The sequence below is a fragment of the Phoxinus phoxinus genome (assembly GCF_949152265.1).
Source record: "Phoxinus phoxinus genome assembly, chromosome: 13".
Lineage (NCBI taxonomy): Eukaryota > Metazoa > Chordata > Actinopteri > Cypriniformes > Leuciscidae > Phoxinus > Phoxinus phoxinus.
Window position 1 is genome coordinate 33,018,743 of NC_136888.1, and position 24,904 is coordinate 33,043,646.

Sequence of the window (24,904 nt, forward strand, 5' to 3'; positions counted from 1 at the left end):
ACAGTAGAATTAAGCTATACGTCTCAATGTAATAATAACTCTAATAATAATAACAACAATAAATTATTATTAAAACTAATTCTTTTAAGGAAAAATCACACATTTTCTATGTTCTAAAAGCTCAGTTGTGCAAAAAAAAAAGTTTGTTTAATTTCATATTATTAAAAGATCAATTAAATTAATGTTTTTAGGCCTTTATTTGATTGATTGCCAGAAAAATTAAAATACACAATAAAAAAAAAATATATATATTTTTTTAATGAATTCAGTTAATTAGACATGCTTTTGATTATTAAAATTGATGGTTTGAATTATTGTACCATTAAAATTGAATCCATAAAACTTAAAACAGAAAAACAAAATTTGGTAAAAAAAAAAAAAAAAAAAAAGTTTGAGATTTTTTTTATTTATTTCATAGTCCCCTAAACAATTCATTATTTTAAACTTTTAATAAATTGTTGTTAAATTTTATACGTTTCAGGATTTCAATTAATTAGACATGCTTTTTCAATACTAAAATTAAATTGTACCATTGAAATGGAGTCCAGAACGAAATCCAGAAACATTAACACTGAAAAACGGAATTAGGAAAAAATAAATAAAACGGAATTTGGGGGAAAATTTTTTATGGATTTCATAGGGTCCTACAGAAGCATGTCTATAGGTCACACTTAAATTGAAATAAATATTAACCCTGATATCATGTGTATAATATTTATGCACATGGACAGAGAAACCAGAGGTCACAGATGTTTTTTTAGATAACATCCTACTTGCAAATCAATGAAAGCAATGAAAACAAACCGACAGTTTTTCCTGTCCATAAAATACGTGAGGAATTCCAGAGCAGCCGCCTCTGGCCAATAGTAATGTAAAAGCATCCAGGATTGTTATGCAAAGCAAGCATCTATTGAATCAATACATGATTTTCTATATTTAGATGCACTGCAGGCCGGATTGTCGCCAGCGAGAGACGAGGAAATCATTATAGTCACTTACAACTGGCTTCATTATTGAACATTGTAGCACGTTTGTGAGTTTTCTGTGGATAGAGAGTCAATAGACTGCGGTTTGCTCTGCTGAACTATCAGATATTTGATCATGTAGTCTCGATGGGTTTTCAGCGAGTCTGAGTTTGCTGGCGACGTCTTCTGCAAGCTGATTTCACGGTGCATGCTGCCTGTCTTCAGATTGCTTTAGCCCACCTCCATCCCCTGTTGCCATGGCGCTGGTGAAGCGCTCGCCACCATACTACAATTTTCATAGTTGAACCGGTTGACTGCAGAGATGCTTTCATTATTCAGATAGCCTTGGCAGTTACTTGCAATTATCATAAATATTATATAGTCATATTATGGGGAGCATTGCATTGCATGGCATTATAGTTGCACGTTTTACAGGCACCTTCACATGATCAAACTGTATAAAAATATCCAACATGCATTGTTCGGTTTCTCCTCAATGTCGGTTGTGCATCATGTTTTCATTTCAAAGTTGTCTGACGGTCTGAAATAAATGTGAGTTGAGTTGGGAATGACCTCGTGGCCTGAGTGAATATTAAAGGAGACGTGTTTCTTGTGTAAGTGTTTTAGGTCAAAGCGCTGAACAAATGACATCCAGGTTGTCTTTATATAATCTCCTGGAGTCTGCTTGTCCTCATCCTCGACTGTGTCACACACGCAGAAGTGTGTCAGCGAGAGGTGGGGATTGCAGCCCATGCAAAATGCGTTTCAGGAATGAACAGAAATATAATATAGAAATAACGACGGATTTTGAAATTATAATTGATTATTATGTCAGTTTAAGAGAAAGTTTTTAATCACCTGTAGTCAACCGATATTGATTTTTTCAAAATGTGCATATAGGTCTATATTATATGGAAGCTTGTTTCTGCCACAGAATAAAAAAAGAAAAAATGAATTGTGACTTTTTATCTCACAATTCTGACTTTTTTTCCTCACAATTACAAGTTTACATCTCGCAATTCAGATTTTTCATTTTAGATTTGGGAGATATAAAGTCAGAATTGTGTTATGAAGTCAGAATTGCGAGATGTAAAGTCAGAATTGCATGATATAAAGCCACAATTGTGCGTTATAAAGTCAGAATTGCGAGATATAGTGAGAATTGCATGATATAAAGCCACAATTGTGTGTTATGAAGTCAGAATTGCGAGATATAGTGAGAATTGCATGATATAAAGCCACAATTGTGTTATGAAGTCAGAATTGCGAGATGTAAAGTCAGAATTGCAAGATATAGTGAGAATTGCATGATATAAAGCCACAATTGTGCGTTATAAAGTCAGAATTGCGAGATATAGTCAGAATTACATGATATAAACTCGCAATTGTGAGAAAAAAAGTCAGAATTGTAAGATAAAAAGTCGCAATTACCTTTTTTATTTTTTATTCTGTGGCGGAAACAAGCTTCCATCATATTATGTGTAAAACATATTATATTTGTATATCTGTCTTTTCTTCCAGACAGACTGTGTGTCAGTGTATTAAAGGTGGGGATTGCTCAGTCATTATTTCTGCAGGTTACGCCAGTAGGTGGCGACACACGACATACTCAATCTTTCAACCGATTCGTTCAAAGATCAGGGCTTAGGCCCTATCCCAAATGGCACCCTAAACACTCTCAGTCTTCCTATCGAGGACGCGCATCGACTGCAGAGCACCCTTCTGAAAGCTAAAATTACAAATAGGACACCCTTTGTTCTCGTGGACTTCACGATCACGCCGCGGCCATTGTAAGTCCACAAGAATGCATATTAAGTGAGCCATTTGGTACAGGACCTTTTAGACATACTTTTTTCAGGACCACTATCATCAAATACGATTGACAATTAGCATACAATTTGGATTGGCGGTATGGTTCCGTTCTGGGCGAGAACTCCCTGCGCATCCAGTCAGCCTAGCATGGATAAGAGCAGCAATAACCCCCCTTAGTGTAAACAGAACAGAACCGACATGAATGTATGCAAATATATATTAAGGGAGGAGGGTAATTCACTCCTGAGAAACGCGATAGCTGCTGGTAATACTGAAGGAGCTTACCGTATTTTCCGGACTATAAATCGCACTTCATAGTGGCTGGTCCTGCGACTTATAGTCAGGTGCGACTTATATATCTAAATTAATTCATACTGACTGAGATGAACCAAGAGAAAGCATTACCGTCTACAGCCACGAGAGGGCGCTCTAGTTAGCGGAGTTGTTCAGAAGCGACACCGAGGAAGAACTCAATGTATTCAGTGTTGAGGAATGAGATCGGGAGCTTGGTGAACTTGCTGACCGGTAACTTGTTGGACTCGCTGATGTTAATTTAGTCTATTCAGCCTCAGGTATATGTTCTTTATGCTATTGTGCAGCTGAATAACTGTTAATGTGTGACGCTAACACACCGGACACTATTCAGCTGATGTTCTGTGTGCTGCTGTGTAGCTGAATAACTGTTAATGTGTTACGCTAACACACCGGACACTATTCAGCTGTTGTTCTGTGTGCTGCTGTGTAGCTGAATAACTGTTAATGTGTTACGCTAACACACCGGACACTATTCAGCTGTTGTTCTGTGTGTTGTTGTGTTGCTGAATAACTGTTAATGTGTTACGCTAACACACCGGACACTATTCAGCTGTTGTTCTGTGTGTTGTTGTGTTGCTGAATAACTGTTAATGTGTTACGCTAACACACCGGACACTATTCAGCTGTTGTTCTGTGTGCTGCTGTGTAGCTGAATAACTGTTAATGTGTTACGCTAACACACCGGACACTATTCAGCTGTTGTTCTGTGTGCTATTGTGCAGCTGAATAACTTGCCTTTCCAGATTAAATGTCTGTTCTTGGATTTTGTGAAAAAAATTGAATTTCATTATAAATAAATGCGACTTATAGTCTAGACTTATATATGTTTTTTTCCTCTTCATGATGCATTTTTTGACTGATGCGACTTATAGTCCGGAAAATATGGTAGTATAGAAGTAACGCGATTTTGGACGCAAACGCCGCCTTAAATGCAGCCCGATTCGTTCAAAAATACTGATTCATTCAGGAATGAAGTTCAACTGTGTTGAGTCATTGAATCGTTCACTCAATCAACTCGTTGGATCATCCCAGAACAAAACACCACAAAAGTGTGTTGCTCAGGCATGCACAGTAGTTCTGTTGTGTTTGTTTGGAACAATTTTCGATAATAAAACGACATTGTGTCTAAAATGTAGGTGTCTCAATATTAACTTCTTATTTATTGAAATGAGGCATATTGCAATCGCATTATTTGTGATATTCATATTCGGAAACAGCACTGTGCTTACATGCTTAAAGATTTGGCTGATTTAAGTATCTCTGTGGTGTGACATTATTGTCTTTTAATAATTGTACAAAGAACATGTATGTTGGAAAATAACAATGTCTTTTCTGTTAACCAAACGCTTTTTAATCTTCGATATTGCTTCAATGCAACTGAATAAACGCACCGTTACTTGTTGAATAATGACGGGCATGTGGAAGTAGCCAGATATGAGCAGATTCTGCGCAATACGCTGTATTTAAAGGGATAGTTCACCCAAAAATGAAAATTAGCCCTTGATTTACTCACCCTGAAGTCATCCTAGGTGTATATGACTTTCTTCTTTCAGACGAATACAATCAGAGTTATATTAAAAACTGTCCCGGCTCTTCCAAGCTTTATAATGGGAGTCAATGGGTATATTTTTGTGGAAGTCCATCAAAGTGCATCCGTCCATGATAAAAGTAGACATTGTTTACTATGAGATCATAAAAAGCATGCATAATTAAAATAAAGGAATTAGAAAAATGCTTAGTTTTGGGAGTAGGGTGTCACTACAGGGCACGGTAACTTACATCCCCATGTGCTACAAATGTTAATAAGTTGTTCTCTGGAGCATATGAGGATATTCAGGTTCTACCATCATAAAAATTATGATGTTATATTTGTATCCTCATTCATTGCTGTGTTGCATAAATGAGTGTAAAGAGCAAATGCCTCTTTGTTCAGCTGAAGCTCAGCCACGCCAGCAGAACGCCGTCAGCTTTGGGTTCTGCTGCAGCTGTCAGAAAGCATATCTATCAGCGTGCGCATTACACACTGCAGACGCAAGTAATGCGGCGCGCTGGCCCTGCATCCTTTCCTCAGGAATGTGTTTTTAAGAGAGTCATTCGATTATTTCTTTCATCTGGATCTACGTGCGTATATGAAACACTGTGTCTTACATTTGCTTAATTATTAATCCTTGATTTTCCGTCAGGGTTTTCTCTGTCAACACTTTCTATGCGGTTGCCTTGTGTGACATCTGAATGGCTTTTGTGATATTTAACATAATATTGATTTGCTCCAACAGCATGAAATTGTTTTGTTGAGCTGTGACATAAAATCTGCCCTCCCTCTCTCAGGAAACAGACCTATTGGATATCAACTACATCAAAGATGCAAGAACTGGGAAATGCACCAAAACGCCAAAGGTAAGACCATATTCAATGCATCGTGCTATTATTAAACAAACACACTATGCCAAACAACAATAGCATATTTCCAACGTATTTTAAAACTAAAAAAGGAGTCTAATTCATGTCAACTGCTTATCCACCTTATTTTGGTAACACTTTACAATAAGGTTCGTTAGTTAACATTAGTTAACTACATTAGTTAACATTAACTAATAATGAACTGCACGTATACAGCATTTATTCATCTTTGTTCATGTTAATTTCAACATTTACTAATACTTTATTAAAATCTTGTTAACATTACGGTAGTTAATGCACTGCAAACTAACATGAACAAACAATGAACAGCTGTATTTCTATTAACTAATGTTAACAAAGATTAACAAATACAGTAACAAATGTATTGCTCATGGTTAGTTAATGTTAGTTAATACATTAACCTTATTGTAAAGTGTTACCCTTATTTTAAAGTCAACATGAAATCAAAATGGACAGTTCTTGTTTAGTTTTTCTGATGACTTGTCGTGAGGGGGCGGGGCCACCTGTCAGTCACATGAGATCGACCAATAGCAAACCACAACCATTCAATCAACTCACAAATGGACAAAATCAGGACCCACCCTACATTTGTTCTTTTTCGAGAAGCCGTCTCACTCAGATATACGTCACAACACGGAAGAGGAAAACTATTGCAACTTCCTTTTTATGCCAACTTTAAACGCAAGGAAGCGGCCATCTGTAACATTAACTCCTTAAGTGTCACCGGCCCACCGGTGGGCCCAAATTCATTACATATTTAAAATAGTAATATCCTATACTAAACCTAAACTAATATTGACAAACTATATATCATTTGAAAGCTTACAATCTCTAGTTTTCATATTTGGTGACTGATTTTCAAAATAAATTACAGAGGAGCTGTAATTTATCAATTTGCAACAATAATATTTTCATACTCCTAAGGTGTTCAGTCCTTTATTTTGAAATAGTGATGAATATGAAAAATTATGAAAAAAATGGTAGAAACCTCAGTTTGTTTTCATGCCAAGAGTTCAAAAGATAGCATTTGTTCAATTATTTTAGAAAAAAAGGTCTGAAAATGTTTTAGAAATAAAGAAAAACCATATATGGAAATGGAGGCGCCCTTATATGGGCAGTAATGTCAACTAGTGAAAAAGTGTGGTACTGCGCCCAAACTAAATCTTACTGAAAGCTAATTTTTTGAGATATCAACCTAAAATTTAAAACACAACTTGTTCAGATTTTTGGCTTTGATTTTTGTGCAGTTTTAGAGTCACCAGGGTTTTGAAAAAATATATTTGATATAAAATATGAATAATTAATTTTTTTTTTTTTATATTTTCCTAAACTCAAACTTCTATAACTTTTTTTCTGTTACACTTTCTTAATTTATTTCACTTCTACAAAAATCTGCTAATTTTCTTCTTTAAAACAAGACCAATCTTACATCCATATTCCAAAGCATTCTTGAGTTACAAGCATTTAAGTTCGGAAAGTGAACTGAAGTCACTGAAAATAGAGTGTAAAATAAGGTGGATGTTTATATATATTTTGATAATGTTGCGATGAACTTTAGTTATATTATTACATCAATCAATGTTTCGCGTGATTAGTTCATTCACTGTGCTTGAGTATAGTGTTGTTCAACAAGAAAAGAAATGCACAGTCAAAAGTAAAATATTTTAATGTTTTAATTAATCTCGGCACTGGATGGTTTGGCTTATAACTCATCGAACAGATTTTTGAGATGCCTGTGGAGTAAATAAATGAGAAAAACACTTGTGGGATGCTGGAAAAGACGGGTGTCACTGTTCGAGATGCAGGACTAGTAACACCAGTAACTTTCTATCCATTCTCCTTCATTGGCTTGCATCCGTTTAGAAGTATGTCCTTGTAATGGAGGTTTGTTACTCCGGCATTGGGCTCTGTTTCCCAGGCCCTATATAGGTTAATAGCTCTTGTGGGTGATAAGCATCTCTCTATGAGGGTAATGGTCTGTGCAATCTGGTGTGGAATGGCCACAGGCAGACAGACATCTGCACCCACGCTATATCTGGATCTAAATATGGAGCCCGTGGGCTGCGGGTCTCCCAGGTGAACTCTTTCCTGACGCTCATGGACGTTATTTGTGTGTGTGTGTGTGTGTGTGTGTGTGTGTGTGTGTGTGTGTGTGTGTGTGTGTGTGTGTGTGTGTGTGTGTGTGTGTGTGTGTGTGTGAGATGAGAGAACAGGCACTGGTGCCGAACGGAGTCATTTCATGCGTAACGTCACAGTGGTCGTCAACAGAAGACCTGCTTTAGCTTGAGGTTACGCTGCAGATACATTGATTTTGATGGTCCATCATGTTGAGGAAATATGCAAGTGTTTGTGAAAGTGGTTGATCACGCAGACAAAAATTAAGAATATTTTAACGCTTGCAGAAAGAAGCTCTGTGTTTAGCTGGTCTAGTTCCAGTTTCTTATATTTTAAATGAGAATATCTCTGAGTGTTTGGCATGGTAATTCAATTCAATTCAATTCAATTCAGATGTATTTGTATAGCGCTTTTTTTCACAATACATATCATTTCAAAGCAGCTTTACAGAAAATGCATGAGTCCACATTACAATTTAGAGTGATCTGTTTTTAGAGGAAACTGTCCAAGTTATGTATTTCAGAAATGTGCATTCAGAAAAACTGAAATATCTGTAAAAAAAAAGAAAAGAAAAAAAAAAGTATTGGTTTGTTTGATTATCTGTCTACACGACCAATAAAAAATGAGGAATAATTACATTTTTAAAACAGTTTTCTCACCAAGGCTGCATTTATTTGATAAAAAATACAGTAATATTGTGAAATATTATTACCATTGCAAATAACTTTTCTTTGTGAATATAAAACATATATGTGATAAAAGCTGAGTTTTCAGCATAATTACTCCAGTCTTCAGTGTCACATGATCCTTCAGAAATCATTCTGTAATATTAGTCCACTGGAGGCAAGTTTGTAGAGAACCCAAGTGCAGTTTATTTACTGATCAAACATTTAAAAAAAAGGCATGAACAAAACATAAATGTGACAGGACCTTTCCCACAGAGGTTACAGTGAAACAAAACTTGACAAAGACACATGGCAAACATGAAGGCTTGAATACACACGGACTAATGACTAGACAAGGGACACCTGTGAACAATGAACCAATGACAACATGACACATCAGACAAGGGAACACATGGCAGGGTCACATGACAGGAAATTACATGACAACAGGAAACATGACAAAGACGTGACCAAAACGTTACACATTCTAATATGCTGATGTGATGCTCAATTATTATTGGTGCTCAATTATTAATAATAATTATTATCAAAGTTTAGAACAGTTTTTGCTACTTGGTATTTTTGTGGAAACCATAATAATTTTTTTTCAAGATAGGCTACTTTGACGGATAGAAAGTTCATTCTTTTGTGACATTGTAAATGTCAAAAGTCTTAACTGTCAAATGTTTTGATAAATTGAATGAATCCTTGCTGAATAAAACAATTAATTAATAAAAAAAAATATTTCTTTTATTTTTTTAGCCCAAAATTTTAAATAGTTGTTTCCACAAAAATATGAAAAATAACTGTTTTCAACATCGATAATGATCATAAATGTTTCTTGAGCAGCAAATCCTCATAGTATACTGATTTGTGAAGGATCATGTGACACTGAAGACTGGAGTAATGATGCTGAAAATACAGCTTTATTTTAAATGTTATATGTTATATTTCACACAAAAAAATCTGTACTTATTCCAAACTTTTGACCAGTCGTGTTGTATATAGGATAGGATAGGATAGGATAGACTTTATTAAACCCATAAGGAAATTCCTGTTACAGCAGCTCAAGTAAAATACAAAGATATAGAAAATAGAATAGAATAGTAAAATTAATAAAAATAATAAAAATAAAGCAACACAATAACCAACCTTATGTAAACAGACAGTCTATATGGGTTATTATTTGTTAACTTCTCTAAATCTGTTCGGTGGAGATTAGCCGGTCTCTCTCTCTCTGGATCGTGATATAAAGCATCTTCTGCGAGCGAGTGCGAGTGGGTCTTCATGACTCGAGTGTCATGACTGGGAGTGATTCTGGGAAACGCAGTGTGCTGGTGTCAAAGCCAGATGAATAAATCTTGTAGCGGAGCGTTTTTATGAAGGCGTTCACGAGCCGCAACACACCGTCCATCCACCCCTGGATGTAGAGGTCGAAGCCATTTACTCAGACTGAAAATGAGACGCTGTATCATTCTGAGAGAGAGAGATGCCGTCTGGAGGAGCGATGCTCGAGTGATCGATTGAGCCACTCAGCACCCAATAAGACATAATGCATGCTGGGGAAACGCTATTACAAACTAAACTCTGCTTTAACCCTTAACACTGAATACAAGAAGCAAAATGCAGGAAACAGAACAACCACTTTACTAGACGAGATCTGACAACAGCTGAAAATGAGATGTGTTCACTATTCCCTGCATTACTCCACTAATATAGTCCACTCGAGTCCTGCAAAATATGAAAATATCACAGAAATCTGTTTATTGAGCGTCAAATCATCATATTATACTGATTTCTGAAGGATCATCCTATACGGAAATGTAATATATGTACACATATGAAATATATCCACTAATATAAAAGATATATGCCCATATATAAAACCTATTAGAAAATTGAATAATTGACATATAAAACCAGCCCATATATTTGATGTATGTATAAAAGTGTTTTTTTATATACATGTCACATATATAATTATCAGCTTTCAAATAGAATTTGTGTAGTATTTGTTTTGTTTTTATGAGCTGGTCAAAATAAAATCATAATACATTTTATTTATAAAAGATTTGAAAATGAGATTTAAATGAAATGTGAATATGTAGACTGTAGACTTGAAATGAATAGTTTAATAGTAAATAGTTTGGCATATATAAATTAAACATATCGGTGACATATATGGTCAAACATACAGTATTATATAAATAATAATCATATACATCATATTAATATATGTCAATTAATATGACAAATTTATGTTAAAAACCTATATCAACATATATGTAGAGATATGTATATGTGTGATAGCAATATATTGTCTTATTTAGCATATATGACGGCGCCACTATATAGGGACATATATCATATATTACATTTCCGAATGGGATGTGACACTGAAGACTGGAGTAATGATGCTTTGATTACAGGAATAAAGTACACTTTACTATATATATATATATATATATATATTTCAGAATAAGCTTTCCCTCCTTTTCTGTTCACCTTTACTGCTTTATTGAGAAATGAATTTGAATGAGATTTTAATCACTTGTACGCTGAGACCATGAAAACTATCCTGCTGCTTTTGTTTGGGATTGCTTGTTTATAAGTCATTAAAGATGTGTTGTTTGTTAATTGAAAAGAAGAAAGATTGAGCAGATGAACACAGAATATACCGGAAGAACTGTTCATCTTTCCCTCGTTCACCAGATCTTTAACGTTTGGGGGTTCTCGACTGCTTGTGAATGCACACAGCGAGAACAATAACATCCGGATAATTATTCCATTGAAAAATGGAGAAGATAACGAGACGTTTATATCATAAATGTATACGATACATATTAAAACCAATCAGATCGTCTCAATAAGTAGTGGTTGTTTACATGCATCCATCTGTTGAAAAGCAACCAGAGCTTTGCTAATGGCACTGCTGTTGTTAATGACCATATGCTTCACGGAAACGCTGCTCCCCTTCTGCCACAAGAGTCTCACTAGTGCTCTAGTTTGTCCAAGTCTGCATATTATTGCCATATTCATCTACAATTTTTGTGTCATATGCATTCGTGCTCAAAAGTTTACATAACATACACCTTGTAGAATCTACAAAATGTTAATTATTGTTACAAAATAAGAGGGATCATACAAAATGCATGCTATTTTTTATTTAGTACTGTCCTGAATAACATATTTTACATAAAAGAGGGTTACATATAGAAAAAAAAAGCTGAATTTATAAAAATGACTTCATTTAAAAGTTTATGAACCCTTAATTCTCAATACTGTGTGTGTGTGTGTGTGTGTGTGTGTGTGTGTGTGTGTGTGTGTGTGTGTGTGTGTGTGTGTGTGTGTGTGTGTGTGTGTGTGTGTGTGTGTGTGTGTGTGTGTGTGTGTGTGTGTGTGTGTGTGTACCATGTTTTGTGATGATTATTCTTGAGTTAAACTGACCAATGTTCTTCAGAAAAACCTTTAGGTCCCGAAAATTATTCTTTTTTTCCAGCATCTTTTGCATATTTGAAAAATATGCATACTTTGTCTTCAATAACAAATGTATAGACAAATAAAACTTAGCTATACTTTGTACAAAATACTATTGTATACTGTATTTTGAAAGTATACTTTCAATGCATTGTTATAATGATAATTTCCAGAAAAATACCTAAAACACATATATTTTTTTTTAAGTGCAAATAAATACACTCCCATAAATTTTCAATTCAACTATATTTTTCAAAAATATTTTTTTTTATAAAAAATATACTAAAGTACATTTATTTTATAGTGTGTTAAAAGTTGTATTGTGAAAATAGGTAAAATGTGATGCTAATATACTTTTCATATATTTAAAGATAGTAAAATATTTGTTTGTAATGTATGAAAAAGGGAATATATTTAAAATACAATAAAGTATACTTTTTTCACTATATATACTTATATATTTTATACATAATATAAATATATTTATATATTGGTATACTTATAAATACTATATAATACTTATACAATTTTAATATAAAATATTTAGTTCATGAACACAATCTTGGTCAAAGACGGATCTGTTGTTCCTCCAAGTGTTCACTTGTGTTCAGCACTTGTTTCTTATGTGTGTGTTGCATTACGTCTCTGCAAATAACTGCGCTAGCAGTCGGTGCAATTTGCTCTTATCCATGCAACTGCATATTATTTTAGTTCAAATAAAGGTACCACCCCTTTTTTCTTTGGGTAATGAGCCGTTCAAGCGTGAAGCAGACAGAGAGGGACTTCAGCCAGAACCAAGAGGATATAGCTTTTGATTCCTGCCCACTTCTTCTCAACCCCAAACAGTGCCTGGAGGAGGATCAGCTCCACCACACACACACACACACACACACACACACACACACACACACACACACACACACACACACACACACACACACACACACACACACACACACACACACACACACACACACACACACACACACACACAGAAACCAGTCCTCCTGCTGACACACTTCTGATCTCAACACAGCTTCAGGTCCAACACTTATACACCCACTCGCAGGTTTACTTTACAACCCATGCTCACGGTGTGTGTGTGTGTGTGTGTGTGAAACTCAGGTGATAATGCGCTGTAATTTGTGCTTTTCTATGAAAAGCATCACTGTTGCTCATTCTTACACTCTTAAAAATTAAGTTTGGGGTTTTCACAGTGATGCCATAGAAGAAAATGTTTTGGTTCCCCGGAGAGTTTTGAAGAGCGCTTTTACAAAGTCTTGATGTTGTTTTTGGCTCTACTAGAACAGGTTTTCCTGCTTGAATGTTGATTATTTTCCTCATATTCTCCATTGTTGCGGCTCCTCTCTTCCCAGTCTGCCAGTAACGATCTGGGGTGTGTTTCCCGAAAGCATCGTTAGCCAACTATGGTCGCAAGTTCTGTTGTTATCAGCAGTTCAACGAGTCTGTGTTTCCAGAAACCATCGTTCCAACGAACATTCGCAAAGTTGTGTGTTTGTAACGACAGCGTCGACCTGCGGTTAGAAGCAGTTTCTTGTTTGCATGACATGTGGACTCAATAAATCCTGATCTTGAGCCAAATAAGCAATCTGACATTCAGTGCAATCTGTGTCTTTTATTTAGAATACATACACATGTCATTTACGTCTTTTAGTTTGTCAAGAGATTTAAAGCACCGTTTTTGAAGAGTGCGCATGTGTGAACGAGCTCTAGTACGCAAGAACGAGACTATGATTGAATCTGAAGATAATGCAAAATAACTGAGCAAGATGAGAAATAATCTTCAGATGCCGTGTCTGTAATTTATAGCAAAACATCTAGCGTTAATTAGATCTCAAACAGTTTCATTAAAATGAGTTATTACTACACCACGTGCGTTACGTCATAAACTAACGTGGTTGAAACGACCAATTTGCGAACGACCATGGTTTCGGGAAACAGTCGTGAGCTAATTCATTTCTTCAACGATGCATCGAACTATAGTAGTGAAGCAGCGAGTTATGTTGTACGGGAAACGCACCCCTGTTTACTTCCTGTCGCTATGAAGCCCCTCCTTCTGAAAAGCACCCTGTGCTCTGATTGGCCGGCTGGATCAGTGTGTTGTGATTGGTCGAGCGCTTTGAGTGTGTTTGGGAAATGTCCCGCCCCTTACCATAACCGCCAGTTCAACACACTACTAACTAACTCAACCAGGCCCCGCCCCTTTATTCTGAATATTAATTATTATAATGAGGAATATTGTGACGCGTTTGTTTCCGGAAGAAACTCAAGACTACAATGGAGGCGTTTCAGGAGTTCAGAAACACTGACACTGATATAGAGAAGAACTCAACAGCAACATTACACACTAATTATTACACACTTGATCTCGAGGGATTTTGCGAGATTTCCCGTCTGACCTGGGAATGCTCGGGAGTCAAATCGGTTCGTGTGTGTTGTGTTGATTTTGCCGTGTGGTTGCGCACCACACACTGTACGACCAACACTGTTAGAGCCGTGATTTTATATCGCCGTGTGTGTGTGGGGTCTCTCAGGTTTGGACAATCGGCCGACAATTTTAAAATCGTCCTGTGTGAACCAGGCTTAAGACGACACCGTTCTCTCTACACAGACTTTAAAGGTGCATTAAGCAACTTTTCATGTTAAAAATACCCGTTTTCTGACCCACACATGCTTAAACAATTGCCTGATGGGCTGAATGAGCCCTTCTCTGATCACTGAGATTGTCTCTATAATCCTGTAAAGTAAAATAAATAAGAGGGATTCGGGCCGGTATCTTAGACTGGGCGTGACGTCATGCGCGTTCACGGCACGCTCACAGCGATGTCTGGCAGGTTTGTGTATTCGCCGGCATTCTCCGTAGAAGATGGATTGTAAGAGACCTGCTTGTAGTTCATTTCAAACACCAACGCAAACTCCACGTAAGATAAAAAAAAGAAAACTTTTGTCCAGTGCGTGCACATCTCTGGCTGCAGTTTCGCTTGCCGCCAGAGGTGGCGTAGTTCTGCAAAAACTCAGAATCTTGCTCTATATGCACCTTTAAACACAAACCTGTGAGAAACGCTGATGGCGCTCATGTGCGGATCAAGAATTAATTATATAGTTATGCGCATTTGAATATATGTGCGCAGGTTTGTAATTCCCTACAAACCAAGCCTTAACAAACTACTTGTCTGGCCTTAAACATTTTTAGACAGAATTGTATCACTTCGGTAGCCTCAATTCTCGTTGAGACTTGGGTCTGGGAACCACATGTGCATTTTCTCGTATTTGAGGCGTGGTTTACGAATGAGCCGTTTATTGGGTGCTAAGAATGTCTATCAAAAGCGCCTGTACGCTCATAGCCAATCGTTTCCATTATACCAGATGACGTATGTAGAGCGACAGAAATTAGACAAGGAAGAAGACGATGGGTAAGATATTTTTGTGTAAACAATGACGTTCAGCGACTATTGCCGTTTGTGCAAGATAAACATGAGGGTCGAAGGTATATATGGATATAAACAAACTGCTTAGTTGTGTCGCATAGATGTCGTCATCGTCTTGCTGCTCCCTCCCCGTTCTGTGATTGGTTCCCTAGATGAGGCGAAAATCTGGTCCATGGTATCCAGACTGCCTTTCAGCGTGAATAAAATCGCGCTGCGCAAAGGCAGTATGGGGAAACCCAGGCTATCACTTTGGGGCAGATACGCGAAACCGAAATTATCCCGACAACGATGTAGAGTGGTAAAGGGATCCTCCATTGGGAGAGACTAGTTGGCTCTTCAGAACGTCAAATCAGTAAATAAATGTTTTCTACAATACAATATTTGCCAACTGCTTTAATATAACACGTGATTATTTCTTACTCATTTTACTGTTGCATTCTGGTACATCTGATCCATGCAGCATTTGCACCAGTATCTGCATTAGTTTGCATTAGTAACGCATTTGAACTAACACATCATGCTTGTTTAAATTGCTCATCGGCAGCATGAAAAGACTGGACTCGACGTCACGCTGAATCTCATTGTCCGTGAGGTCGTTGACGTGTGAAAGAGATCCAGCGAGCTCAAAGCTGGTGATTGTGGTCAGAGCAGATGCACCGTGGCCCTTTACTTTGATACGACGTGGTTTGGTTTAATCCGGCTCCCAAAGGCAGCGAGGTCTTGATGCATGTTGCCATAGAAACTCTTGTGGAAAGGCTCCCTGTATGTGACCAAAGGCAGCGGAGCTAATGAGGTTGAGAAAGGCCATCCAACATGGCGAAGAGCCTGGCGGAGGACAAGGTGACAGCAATGACACGGCTCTGGAGCGCAGATCAGGAACCAGCTCGCCTGCGGGCTCATCCACGCTGACTCATCTCATTTACAACCTCCTCCTCCTCGGCTCCGCCATCATTATAATGAATATGCATTTTATTCAGAGCATTCTTTCCCGGTCTAAAGGGAGAAAGACTCCAGGGACCTTGATTATCACAGGTGTAGGTGGACTGAGTGTGTCTGGAGCTATTGTTAATGGTGTTTGCTCGGGAAAGCATCAATGTTGCTATTCAGGGACTTGAACAAACCCACTAACCTTAGGATTTCAGTTGGGCAGATTTTCTTTATTTTTGGGTGGGGGAAATCAAACTCCGAAAAAGAATCAAATTTTCCTGATAATTTTCCTGATAAATGTTGTGATTTAAAATGCCCCTAAAATTTTAATAAAAGTAGGTATTATTATATATATATATATATATATATATATATATATATATATATTTAAACGAAATAGAAAATTAAGATGCAAAAAAACTGTCTGTCTTACATTTTGCTTTTATATGAGCATTTTTATGTTATTAATTTTACTCTTTTTAATTAATTTTTGAAAATAAGGCCCTTCAGTAACTGACTAATAATCTCTTCATTGCCTTTGAAGTGAAATTACTGAACCTAAACATATGAGCCTGATAAAAACACCTGCTCATGTACAAGAAAATTAGAGGTTTTTGCATCTGAAGTCTTTACATATTAGTAAATTATAACTGTAAAAAATATATATATATTACAAACTATCGATAAAAAATTATAAAAATTGTGATTTAAAAAGCATTTTTTGTTGTTGTTGTTGTAAAAATGTGGCCCAACATTTTGTGATTATAAATCAAGATGACTATCAATATGACTAAATTAAAAATAATAATAATTATTAATAATAATTAATAATAACAAGTTTTTGATAATATTCACAATAATTTCATTGCCCCCAGAATAATTATTATTATAACAATAATTATTATTATTGTTATTAAATCAAGTTTTATATTACTATAAAATATTATACAATACAGATTGTTTGTTAAAAGAAAATTGACATTAATAAACAGGACAATAACATAATTATTTTATTGTTAATTGTTATTAAGTTGCCAGCTGCCGCCAACGTTTTTGATAATTTTCACAATAATTTCATGGCCCCCAGAATATTTTGTTGTATGAATATCTGAACACACATTATCAAAAGAAAGAACAGAGCCTCTGCTTTAAAAAAGAAAAAAATTTGTTTTATTCTAGCTTTTATCAACACTTGAATGTAGGTAAATTAAAAAAAAAATTAAACAATAAAAAAAAACATTTTAAACAAAAAGCTGAGAAAATCACGTTTATGTCAGACAAAATTTTGCATAAGCAATCCTTATATCGCTTGTTTCTGCTTTTCCACGTGTTTTGATCAGGAGATTATGTACTCTTTCAGAAGATGTGCAATAGCGCCCCCTACAGTATAACAGTGAAACCTCGGAAAGCTGGAGTGCAGTGCATCAATTGCAGTGAAAGAGTTCATGTTGTATCATGAGCTGCACATGTGTAAAAGGACACATACTCTGAAAACACAGCGCATATATTAATTTTTTATATATCCCAGGTTTTGTGATTTGGTAATCGTACTAAGCCATATCGCAATTCCAGTTTAATAGTGATTAATCATGCAGCCCTAATTAGCAGACAATAAAATCCCACTTGCACTGAAGAGACGGGAAAACACTCTTTCGGATTAGGCTGGTTCTAAGTAACAACCTAACAACCACCCAGATCATCATAACAACACCTTAGCAACCATCCAGAACTATACTTAGCAACCACCTAGCAACCGTAACATCATGATAATGAGCTTTAGCAGGGCCAAGCACCACTTATTTTCATATTATTCTTTTAAAGAGCACGTTTAAATGTTCAAGGGTTGCGATTGTCAGTGGTTTTGTGAATATGCTGCAGAAAAGCAATTAACTCGCTCTTGATTTTTCACTGTGATGATCAACGATGAATTGTTTTATTTCAGGCGGCGCTGAATTCCATCAGACAAATAGAAAATGTCGAGGTCTCTCATTACAAAGGAGCGTCTGCACGTCTGTATCTGTCAGTGTGCGGGAGTGCTGTAATATATGCAGGTGTGCAGATAAATCTAAATCCAATTTATTTTCCTCTCAACGGGACCTTTCATTCTGCCCAGGCATCCTGCGGAGAATATAAAACGCAGATTTGCATGAAACAAGCACACGTGAGGGAGTTTAGAGATAATAATGCCTGTGTTCATGAGCTTGACGTGTTGAAATGCATGATAAGAACATGCCGACGAGTTTATTTTTGCACATAAACCCCCCCAAAAAAGTGAAATACTGCATGCAAAATGTAGACGAATACAGAAAAATTAAATGCAATTGAAATAATCATTCAACAAGTAGGCTATTTACAGGCTTGATCTTTTTTTAGAGCCAATCTCTCACACATCTGTCCAGTTCATACAGAACTCCCCTTTTAAAGAGTCAATTTAATATTCAATAACTGCATGTATTATTCATGTGCTATTCCGAGCCCGTGTCTGCAGTACACACAGAGTCTTTCACTAATGAACCTGTGTGTCGTCTGTCATGCTGTCGGAGGAAACTGCTTTAAATAAAAGTGTAACCGTAGTTTGGCTGTAGGGGCCCCGGGGCCCGAACCCAATCATGAGTCATGAGGGTTACAGGAAGATCCTGAAACAAAGCCAAGGGCCGTCTCTTCCATAGACTGTAATAAAGATGGACTTTTACTTGAAAAATTAAGCCAATATACAGGTGAATATGGTGCAAAAGTTCATTTATTTCGGTAATTCAACTTAAAAGGTGAAACTAATATATTATATAGACTCATTACATGCAAAGTGAGATATTTTAAGCCTTTATTTGTTATAATTTTGATGATTATGGCTTACAGCTTATGAAAACCCCAAATTCATAGAATATTGTGAAAATGTTTTCATAGTTATAAGCCATAATAATCCAAATTATAACAAATAAAGGCTTGAAATATCTCACTTTGCATGTAATGAGTCTATATAATATATTAGTTTCACCTTTTAAGTTGAATTACTGAAATAAATGAACTTTTGCAGGATATAAAATTTTTTCCAGTTTCACCTGTATCCTAGAAACGGTCATTGCCGATGAAATCATTCGGAAACCTAATCTTTTATAGCATCGAATAACTAAAACCAAACTTATCGGAAAATTATCCTAAATTGAAAGAAACCATCTTTGGAAAAAATTATTTGAAGTGTAATTTGATTGTTTTAGTTTCTCTAATGCCCATTGGATGTGACTGGCAGGGCGGAGTTTATGACCTATACTGCTACCAGCCACCAGGGGGCGATCCAAACGTTTCGGCTTCGCTGTTCAGGACGTGTGCGGCACACTTGTTCTTCTATTTGAACATGTAATATTCAATGAACATGTACAGTGTTAAAATTGTGTTATTATAAAAAAATATCGCTATGTATTTTATGCGCAAAAGTCAATGATAGGTTGGGGTTGATGGTTGCCAGTAGGGTTGCACGACTCATTGAAATAAAACTGGAATTGCTTTATGGCTTAGTGTGATCATCAAATCATAAAGGCTGTGATAAATAAATGATGTGCGCTGCGTGTTTCAGGGAGAAGCGTGACTGTGTTCATTTACACAGAGCAGCTCGAGTAAACGCTTCTCATTATGAGCTTAACCTGATATTATTACCATACATATTTATACTGATTGAACCCATAAAGATTTGGGTACTTTACCGTATGATAATGCATTAACTAATGTTAATTAACTTTGGTATAGACTGGTTTATATAGGTTTGCTCAGAGATGTTAAATAATATTTTTGACTTGAATAAAACCAGTTGTTATAGATGCTCTTATCAACTAGAAGCTTTAAGAATAATAAATCAATTTAAAAATAAAAGTTTGATGGTTTAACCTTTGAAAATTAAGAAATTGAGTACATTTTAGTATTGTAACTTTACAGTTAAATTAGTATTACATTATTTTTCTTAAATACTTGATGTTTTTATTTTACAGTGAAATTTTTATTCAATAATATTAATTACAATGTTATAGTCACATTGATAAATAATCACAAAAGTCTTGCCAAATTGTACATACCTACAAACAAGCCGAGCAAACCTGGATTTGTTTTTGTAAAAACACATTCACAGTTTGTATCAGAAATTATTTATTAATTTTTTTCACAGATTGTGCAGCTCAGGGTGTTGCTAAGTGTTTGCTGAGATGGTTGCTAGGTTGGTCTCATGAATTGATCTTCTGGTCTCTAGATATGACTCAGGTCCTTCAGTGTGTATCTGTGGGATTTATTTATTTTTCACCTGTTTTATGGTCCAGCAGATGAAAATCATGTACAGTATTTCACAGTAAAGTACAGCACACCTCTCTCCCACACTCTGAAGTCGAATACGTAACATAAAGGGATAGTTCACCCAAAAAAGAAAATATTGTCATAATTTACTGAACCGTATGTTGTTTCAAACCTGCATGAGTTTCTTTCTTATGCTGAACACAAAAGAAGATATTTTGAAGAATGTGGTAGACAGTTGATGGACCCATTGACTTACATTGTAGGGAAAAAAAAATACTATGTGTGTGCCGTCATCTGTCTGGTCACCAACATTCTCCAAAATATCTTATTTTGAGTTCAACAGAAGAGAAGAAACTCATGCAGGTTTGAAACAACTTGAGGGTGTGTAAATGATGACAGAATATACATTTTTTGTGTGTGAATATCCCTTTAAGTCTCTGATATACTCTGTGTTGAGTGTGAAAGTCTATTCAGTGTTTGCACATCGTTTCGATTGAATGCGACTGAATAAAATACTTGCGAGCATCATTTAGCAATGCATCTAAATGCTAGTTTGGAGCGAGACATTGGTGGCGCCGTTCAATCATTCGCTCCCTCAAGTGGCAAGAAGACAATTCAAAATGTAATATTACTCATTGAACCATCTTTGAAATTACCAAAGCCGTCCGTGAGCGCTGATGGGTTTAGACTCTTTAATGGCTTCGGGTTCCTCTGGGGTGTGTTATTGTAGGTTTATTGTTTTTTTGTGAGTCACAGCCGAAATTGATAAAACATTAGATTTTTCTTGATGGAAAACCGCTGGGTGTCTTTTTCCATTTGTTCTCGGGGAAGTGCTCCTGTGCTCATGGGATTTGCTGTGCGCAGTTTCTCATCCTCGTCCCCGTTCAAACATCCACATGAGTGTTTTTTATGCTGGGTTATATTTGTTGAAGCATTGGTTCTGCTGTGGCACGGGTGGCACTCGCTCATCAGCGCTTGATTGGAGAGTCACTGCTAATTACTGACAGCTGAGAGGCCACACACACACACACACCTGTTGCACAGCTGCATAGACACACACACACACACTTGTTGGACGACGCTTCAGATGAAAGATTTGCTCCAGAAGTAGAGACAGGCTCCCTACCTGAGCAACACACTGGGCATCGTCGCTGCAGACGCAGAGGCTCTTTTGGCACAACATCAGGTCCACATTGCTGCTCGTTCTTGCCAACAAACGCCCACTTAGACAGGAACAGAGCATCTGATGATCTGCATGCACAGCAACCAGCCAGAGACGCTTTTATTTTTACATTTCATATGTATAGGAGGAAATCATTCCTGTGTGAGCATATGCATTTCATCAAGTTTATTTGCATAACACTTTACACTATACATATTGTTCCGATGCAGCTTTATAAAAATAAATGCTTGCTTTTCAGTGGTACAGTTTATTCTGTGCACTTTTATTTTCGCCACGGAATAAAAAACTGAAAAAAAGGTAATTGCAACTTTTTAGCTCGCAATTCTGACGTTTTTCTCTAAAGCAGATTTTTTCTCACAATTCTTAGAAAAAAAGAACGAGATACAAGTCAAGTAATTTATAAAGCGCTTTTTACAATACAGATTGTTTCAAATCAGCTTTACAGTGATAACAGGGAAATAATGCAACACACTGTGTTTCGGCTGTACAGGAGATCTACAAGGAAGACTCGTAATTGCAAGATATAACGTTTTTGCGAGTGTATTTGTCAAATTTTTTGACTTTCCCAGAATTGTGAGTAAAAAAAGTACGATTTCTTGAGATTTAAACTCAAAGAGAGAGTTTATACTGACTTTTGAGAATTGTGAGAGAAAAAGTCACAATTACTTTAAATAAATATATATACATAATGCATGACAAAAAAAAAAAAAAAGTGAGATATAAAAGCAGAATAGCACAAAAAAAAAAACTATTGTGAGATTAAAAGACTCAAATTATGTTTTATATTTTTTGTATTCCTTGGCAGAAACTAGCTTCATAGTATTCTGTTATCAGCCAGAGATAAGTGTGTCAAGGTAATGTCCAAAATTAAATGGCAGTACATTTATACAATATATGTTATGTGGGAAGTTAAAGTCATGTATTCAGACACAATGTTCAAACCAAGAACGATAACTATATTAGCGTCCACCCTGACAGATGATATTGTTCTGTTTATTATAAGTGCTCCGCAGTTTTGTCATCTGCCATTTTAAATGCTCGAGTTCTTTAAACCAGGATGGATTCTGATTGGCTGTCAATGTTTTTATCATTCATCAGAAAAAAACATTCTTTATAGTTGTGGTGGTGTGAACTCTGTTATTTTTTTAATCTTGAACTATAATATTTATAGTTATCGTCCTTGGTGTGAACAGGCCTTAAGCGCTCATAATGATTACAATATAAAGATGATATTACAACATAAGGATAATATTTTGTAATGGTTCTATGTAGAGCCAGAGTTGGCATCATCTGAAGTCTTTGCAGTTTGAAATCATCAGAAAGTCTAGATCCAAACTGAATCCAGTTTTAACTTATAAATGTCATTTTTGGGTTCCGGTTTTTAAAATAAAGTGTTTGGGTCCTGAAGTAAAACCAGCGGATACGTTGAATGTTTTTCCATCATTTTATCGTACGGATAAAGCGCTCGTGGGAAACGGTTGTGGGCGAGATCAGCCGTAAAGAGGCTTACTGGCTCATTGGAGATGTTTTATGGCAGCGAGGCTTCATTATGGTTTTCCCTCAGGAAGCAAAGCTCCGGGAACTCCTGGATGTGGGGAATCTGGTGGGACGGATAGAGAACCGGATGCTAACGGTGGTGACGGGACCCGACATGGTCAATATCCAGTACCTGAACTTCATGGCCTTCCAAGAAGACGTCGCCAAGGTGTTTTCAGCAGAACATCTGATCAAATAAGTAGAGCATGCAGGGCTTGACATGAACACCAACCAAGTGTGTATTACAGCAGTGGTGTGTAACACAGTCACTCCTACACACTTTGGCGGGTTGAAAGTTATACACATTTGATATAAAATATAAATAAATTTTTCAATTAGTCTTTTAAAAAGGCTTCTGAAATGATAAACTAAGTGCAATGTAGTGTTGTCAAAATATACATTTTTCGGTAACACTTTACTTGAAGGGGTGTTCATAAGACTGACATGACACCTTCATAATCATGACATATGTTATAAATATGAAGGAGGTTTTATGCATGTTTATGACAACTGTCATTAAGTGTCATTCGCTCTATTATGAAATTTTTAATGCAAATATGACATTGTTTGAGATGTCTTTTTTATGACAACTTTACATTACCAAGAAAAAATATATAGTCATGAATATGTCATAAACATAAACATAGCAGATTAATGATCACACTTAAAAACCCACTTATCTTTATGGGTTATCATTACATTAAACTGTCATGTGGCTGGTTTTGACATCGGCTGTCATGAGGACATTATAACTGTGTCATGAATTTGAAATTGAATTCATTAAAATCTCATTTAACGACATTAAGTAGTTTAACTACTGAAGCTAGTTTGATAATTAATTATTGATAATTAATCTGCTATGTCATGTTTATGACAGGTTATGTTGTCTTGGTAATGTCAAGTTGTCATGACAAAGACACTGACAGGTTATGATGTTGGTTTATGTCAAATTGTCATAACAAAGACATCTCAAACTATGTCATATTTGCATTAAAAATGTCATAATAGAGCGAATGACACTTAATGGCAGTTGTCATAAACATGCATAAAACCTCCTTCATATTTATGACGTGTCATGATTATGAAGGTGTCATGTCAGTCTTATGCACACTCCTTCAAGTAAAGTGTTACCAATTTTTCTATACAGACACACAGCTGCTCTCTCTCTCATCTCTCCGACAGCGAGTGACACAAACCCGCCTCTTCTCACTCACTCGTTTCATTTGCTCCGGATGAATACTGTTGCTGTTACAGGACGTGAATTTCAGTATTGCACTTAATTTGACTCATTCCTGCAGATTTTGTGCTCAAACACCCAAAGCGGCACATAAAGCCGCCTCTCAGTACTAAATTAAAGGGTTAGTTCACCCAAAAATGTAAACCCTGTCAGTAATTTCTCTCCCTCACACTCTTAGAAGAAAAGGTTCTATATAGAATCTTAAAAGGTTCTATAGGCGCTACGTATTTGGAACCCCTAAAAGGTTTTACACTCTTAGAAAAAAAGGGTTCATTGGGGTTCTATATAGAACCATAGGGTTCTTTACTCAACTCCAAAGAACCTTTTATGCTAAAAAGGTTCTAATATGACAAGAAAGAACCCTTTTGGCACAAAGGTTCTTTAGGCTATTATTTGACAAAACAAAATTAACGAATGAACCCCTTTTGATATAACCCTTAAAAAGGGTTCTTCTGTATAGAACCTTTTAGGGGTTCCAAATACGAAGCGCCTATAGAACCTTTTCTTCTAAGAGTGCATGTTGTTCC

At 36.2% G+C, this 24,904-nt stretch overlaps 1 protein-coding gene across 1 annotated transcript in view; it reads left to right on the forward strand.

The window, feature by feature from the left end:
• plcb1 (phospholipase C beta 1) overlaps positions 1 to 24,904 on the forward strand; it is a gene marked incomplete at its 5' end in the record, with an annotated part of 78,448 nt that overhangs the window by 8,557 nt on the left and 44,987 nt on the right. The window contains 2 exons of the mRNA XM_079632270.1: positions 5,421 to 5,489; positions 23,169 to 23,309. Coding sequence (XP_079488396.1) covers positions 5,421 to 5,489; positions 23,169 to 23,309 — 210 coding nt within the window. The remainder of the gene's footprint in view (positions 1 to 5,420; positions 5,490 to 23,168; positions 23,310 to 24,904) is intronic.